At 25.9% G+C, this 5,335-nt stretch overlaps 1 protein-coding gene across 3 annotated transcripts in view; it reads right to left on the bottom strand.

The window, feature by feature from the left end:
- The window catches only part of LOC126897410 (uncharacterized), a 21,138-nt gene that overhangs the window by 1,974 nt on the left and 13,829 nt on the right, over window positions 1-5,335 (bottom strand). Inside the window, exons 2-3 of one of the 3 annotated variants that reach the window (XM_050670972.1) lie at window positions 4,596-4,713; window positions 3,416-3,559 (exon numbers count right to left, since the gene is read on the bottom strand). The exons of 1 other annotated variant lie outside the window; for it this stretch is intronic. In XM_050670972.1, coding sequence (XP_050526929.1) covers window positions 3,416-3,559; window positions 4,596-4,713 — 262 coding nt within the window. The remainder of the gene's footprint in view (window positions 1-3,415; window positions 3,560-4,595; window positions 4,714-5,335) is intronic. One more of the 3 variants, XM_050670971.1, reaches the window with a different exon arrangement.

A 5,335-nucleotide genomic window follows, 5' to 3' on the forward strand; every position in this document is an offset into this window, starting at 1 on the left:
TTCCCTCGTTCCCCGTAAATGGGGGAAACCTCCAAAAAAATTACAAATTTAAAAATCGCTAATTTTCGAAATTTTTGAAATTTTTTTTACTTAAAACTATCATAACATTTTCAAAAATGAACATATCAATGTAATTTTTGTTTTATAGATGCTTGATGTCTTTACCTATCATTTGGTATATTTTTTTTGTAAATTTGACCTTTTATCTGCCCATAGGGGAGGATTTAAGATGATAACTTTATCACAAAAAATTTATTTTTTCAACTTAAATTTTGAAAATGTTCCGGAAAGTCTGACACTTTTATATATATCTTAAATTAAAGCATATGTAATATGCTTTATCATGAAAAAAAAAAATTTCGGACTTTATTTTATCTTCATGGTGAAAATGGCTACCGAATGCTATTTTTGTGTGAAAATTTTCGAATTTGTATTTTCCATTTTTAACTTTATTATGCTATAACTTTTTGAAAAATGTATGGATCATTACAATTTTTTTATGGAAAATAGTGTTTATATACATCTTTCATTCGACATACTGTTTTTTTAAATCGGACCATTTCCCTTAATACAGGGGGGATTTTAACATAAAAATGCATATAGAAAGTAGAACTTTTTCAACTTAACTTTTGAAAGTGTTCCGGAAGGTCTGACAATTTTATATATATCTTAAATTAAAGCTAATGTAATATACTATAATATAGTATATTACATATACTATATTATACTATATTTTTTAAAATTAAACACTATCTAAAGTTTTGCATCGAAGCGTTTTTTTTTTATAGTGATTTTAATCACTGTCAGATATCATTATACTTGATCCAACTATGCCACGTCACCACTGTGCCGCGACCCCCTGTGCTGGTTTTTTAAATACTGATCTTGATGACATTTTAATAAAATATAAAAGAGGTAATAAGTGTTCTTTTGGTGGACTTTTCAATGAAAAACCTGAGTACAATAAGGATTTGAAAGAGAAAATTCATGCATGTGAAGACATTTTAGAACATCTACTAACATTAATTTATATCAAGTTAAAGCTTATGATGTTAACTACAATATTAAAAAACCCAGCACAGGGGGGTCGCGGCACAGTGGTGACGTGGCATTGTTGCGTCAAGTATAATGATATCTGACAGTGATTAAAATCACTATCATAAAAAACGCTTCGATGCAAATCTTTAGATAGTGTTTAACTTTAAAAAATAGGTGTATTATTCCAAAAGCTACATGATCTGTTAGTTCCTTACTAATATCCTGATTAAGATAAAGTATGTCAAACGAATAAAGGGTTTATTAAAAAATATTATTTCTCATAAAAAAATTATGTTGATCCATACTTTTTTCAAATAGTTATAGCATAATAAAGTTAAAAATGTAAAATACATAATCGAAAATTTTCACACAAAAATAGCATTCGTTAGCCATTTTCACCGTGAAGATAATATAAATTCCGAAATTTTTATTTTCCATAATAAAGTACATTGCATTAGCTTTAATGTAATATATATATATAAGTGTCAGACTTTCCGGAACATTTTCAAAATTGAAAAAGTAAATTTTTTGTAAAAAAGTTGTCATTTTGAATCTCTCCCTGTAGGCAGATAAAAAGTCAGATTTATAAAAAAAAATATAATAAATGATAGGTAAAAACATCATGCATCTATAAAAAAAAGATTTATATTGATTTGGTTATTTTTGAAAAAGTTACGGCAGTTTTTAGTAAAAAAAATAGAAAAAATTTCGAAAATTAACCATTTTTAAATTTGTATTTTTTTCGGAGGTTTCCCCCATTTACGGGGAACGAGGGAATTTTTTTCAACTTTTGAGGGTAATGTCTTCGACTAGATACGATTTGTGATCTTTTGACGTATCATTGAAAGAAATCGGTCCGGTGAGAGCTGAGAAAAAGTGGTAACAGACACAAAAAAAAAACACATCTTAGTAAAACCAATACCTTCTCAGCTTCGCATCGAAGCTAAAACTCCAAACACAATTGTGTTTGGTGCAACAATCCGTGGGCACACAAAATATCTGGTTTTTGATATACTTAGATATTGTATACTATATCATTAACTATAATTTTCGTGGGGTTTACTGCAACGTGACGAGTGCAAGCACAGTACAATGAATTCTCGTCACACATTTTCGGCGGCGACCTGCTCGTGTCGACAGTTTTCATTTATAGTCTACGTGTCTATTAAATATTAATAGGCAATAGCTCTAATAAAATTCCACCAAATTCTACCAACGCAATAGCGTCTAGATAAATTTATCAGATTATTCGATTGATATAACACCTACACTATCATATTTTTTTTACCATTTCGATTTTCGACATTAAAGCGATCACACTCAAATGTTTTTATATCGTTCTTATCTACCGTATGGGTAGTATTTTTATTCATTATTAAATTTTTAAGCTTAAATTATGAATAATAATCAAGAAATATTTTAATTAAGCTGAAAGAAGTTTCTCAACATTGAAGAAAATTAAACCGTGCTTAAAAAGTATCATGTATAAAAAAAAACTCAACGCTTTGACCATATTTAGTATTGAAAGTTGTATAATCAACGAAGATTAATAGTTTTAATCAAAAAGTTATAGACAAATTGTGAAGGATGAAAGAAAGAAAAATGAATTTTATATATATAGTTGACGTTTAAATAAAATAAAATAATTTAGTCTTATTGTTTGTTTTGTTGACTTCACCTTAAACCAGTATAAAATGTTAAAAATAAAATAATTAAAATTGGTGATACAATATTATGGTAACAATATTATTGAATAATTGGGAATGGGGAACCTAATGTTCGTAAGACAGTTCGTCCATCTCTATATAAAATTACTACACTGATAAATTTATTAAACAAATATGTAAGTAAAAGGAATCACAGAGTTTAATTTAGAGTGAAAATCACAAATACTGCGGTCTAGCAGGTTAACTTTCTAGACCAAAAAAAAACAATTATTTCATTTTGGTTTGTCTGTGGTGAAGTCAAAACTGTAAAGGTCCCGCGATAGAACGATGTTCAATGACCCAATCACCACTGTTAATCATTGTTAATTATAATTAATTAGTTAAAAAAAAAAGTTGATGATTATTGAAAAAAATTTTCTGAGTTACTTATTTTCTATAAAATTAATTTTGAAAACTTAACTTCAAAAATGTAATTCTCTTAAATGAATAAAATTACGTGGGGTAAATTTAAACGAATATTTATTTTAGATTGCTAATATCTGATTGTTTAATATTATGCTATAATATTAAATGTAAGTTCGAAATAATAATTTATGTATTTATCAAATAAAGCACATGTAGCTTTACTTCAATCGTTTATATTTACCTAACTCGCCCTACTAGGTAAATATTTGTGAACTGACTAAATTTTAATATATAAGATAATATACCTTCAATTGGATTTCCCTGGCAAATTGGACATGATATTAAATTAAAGGTTATGGATTTGTATAAACATTTCTTATGATATTTCCCTTTACAACATGGATGTTTAAAATCATTATCATTCATTTCATCCAGACATATCACACAAACTAAAAAATATCAATTTATAAAAATAAGAAATTTTAATAACGTTTAATTATATAATTTTATTAATTACACTTATTAATTTATATATAAGATTTCACATAAAACGTATTTAGTAATAATAAACATTTTTATTTAATCTAATTAACCTGACCCTACGTTCCTGCATTTCCTTGCAAAAATCACTCACATGGAATAATTTCTTACACCTGTGTAATGATTATACGTATATTCTATATATAATAATTTAACTGATTCTTTGAATACAACATAATACAATTTAATTAATATATATTCAATTTTATTATATAATAAATAAAAAAGGTATTCCAATAAATAATAAAATTTATGTAGAAATAAATGTACTTTTAAATATAACAATAAAAAATGAAAATATATTTAACTGTAAATTAACTTAATGTTTTAATTGATGAATCATATGTTTACTACCTAAAGTTTTTATGCTTAAATAACTGTTCTAAGGTAATTCAGATACATGTTAAAAGTAACTTAAATGATTGTTAATAAAAAATTAATGGTCACACACTGTTGAGAATTCAATTATTTATAAGTAAATTTATTGTAAGGAAGCTAGATAAAGTGTCATCATCATAGCATCTAAATTACTGATTTTATGATATGTTTGACAAAACACTGCATAGTTTTAAGTTGCAAAATTCATAACAAGATCCTTCCTAACTGTTTTTAATAGAAATTTTTTTTTATATGTTATTGAATAATTGTTATTTGCATTTTCAAATGTCTCTATAAATTGGCCTGTGGTAATGTAGGACAATACTAATAACATCGCAATAAGCAAACATATCAAAAATATGATATTAATTTTATGAATTTCAATAATTTAACATTTACTATTAAGTTTAGATTTATTTTAATGCCTTTGTTTTAATTACTACTCTATTTATTTGAAGGAGACAAATCATTTTGCACAAAAAAAGTCAATAATAGTGATAACTATTATTATTATTATTATTATTACAATTAATATATACATATTTAAACAAATTTTAAGTATTTTACTAATTTGTTCATTAGTGTCTGATAATCCTGTTGCTTCCTCGAGATTATCAGAGCTGGTCAATACCTTTTCACATTTTTGTAAAACAACCAATAATATAATATTTGGAATGAATAATTTCTGAAAAATATTGTTTAATTAATTGTTAGTTGTTTTAAAAGTATAAGGACTATTTGAAAGATTTTCATATGAAGTGTTTTTTTTTTTAATAGATGGAAATTACAATTATCCAATTCAAAAGATATAAATGATGCAAAAACAAACGCTAATGTACATTTGCGATTAGATCCGATTCAATGCTTATTACCAAATCCGTATGACTTTAACAGAAAGTTATAAACATTTTTATAGTTCATTGGACTTTATACCATCTGAGAACATTATTAAATTTGAAGTCATGACTTATGGTAAAGAAATCAAGAAAAATAACAGCGAAAAAATGCATTCGTTGCAAATATTTCGTTCACAATACAAAAACAAAAATCCAGCATAGTGAGGATGTGACATAGTTGGATCAAGATAATTATATCTGACAACGACTAAAATCACTTTCATAAAAAATACTTCAATGTAAATCTGTAGATAGTGATTAACTTTAAAAAATTGGTGGATTATTCCAAAAGCTACATGATCTTCTATTTCTTTATTAATAATCAGATTAGAAGTTTTATGATTTATAAGTGTAATATATGAATCTCGCCATCAGGCGGGCCAAAGCGAAGTGCTGGGCCGAACTCGTGAA

This window comes from Daktulosphaira vitifoliae, unplaced genomic scaffold (genome assembly GCF_025091365.1).
Source record: "Daktulosphaira vitifoliae isolate Bord-2020 unplaced genomic scaffold, ASM2509136v1 Scaffold_2, whole genome shotgun sequence".
In the NCBI taxonomy this organism is placed as follows: Eukaryota; Metazoa; Arthropoda; class Insecta; order Hemiptera; family Phylloxeridae; genus Daktulosphaira; species Daktulosphaira vitifoliae.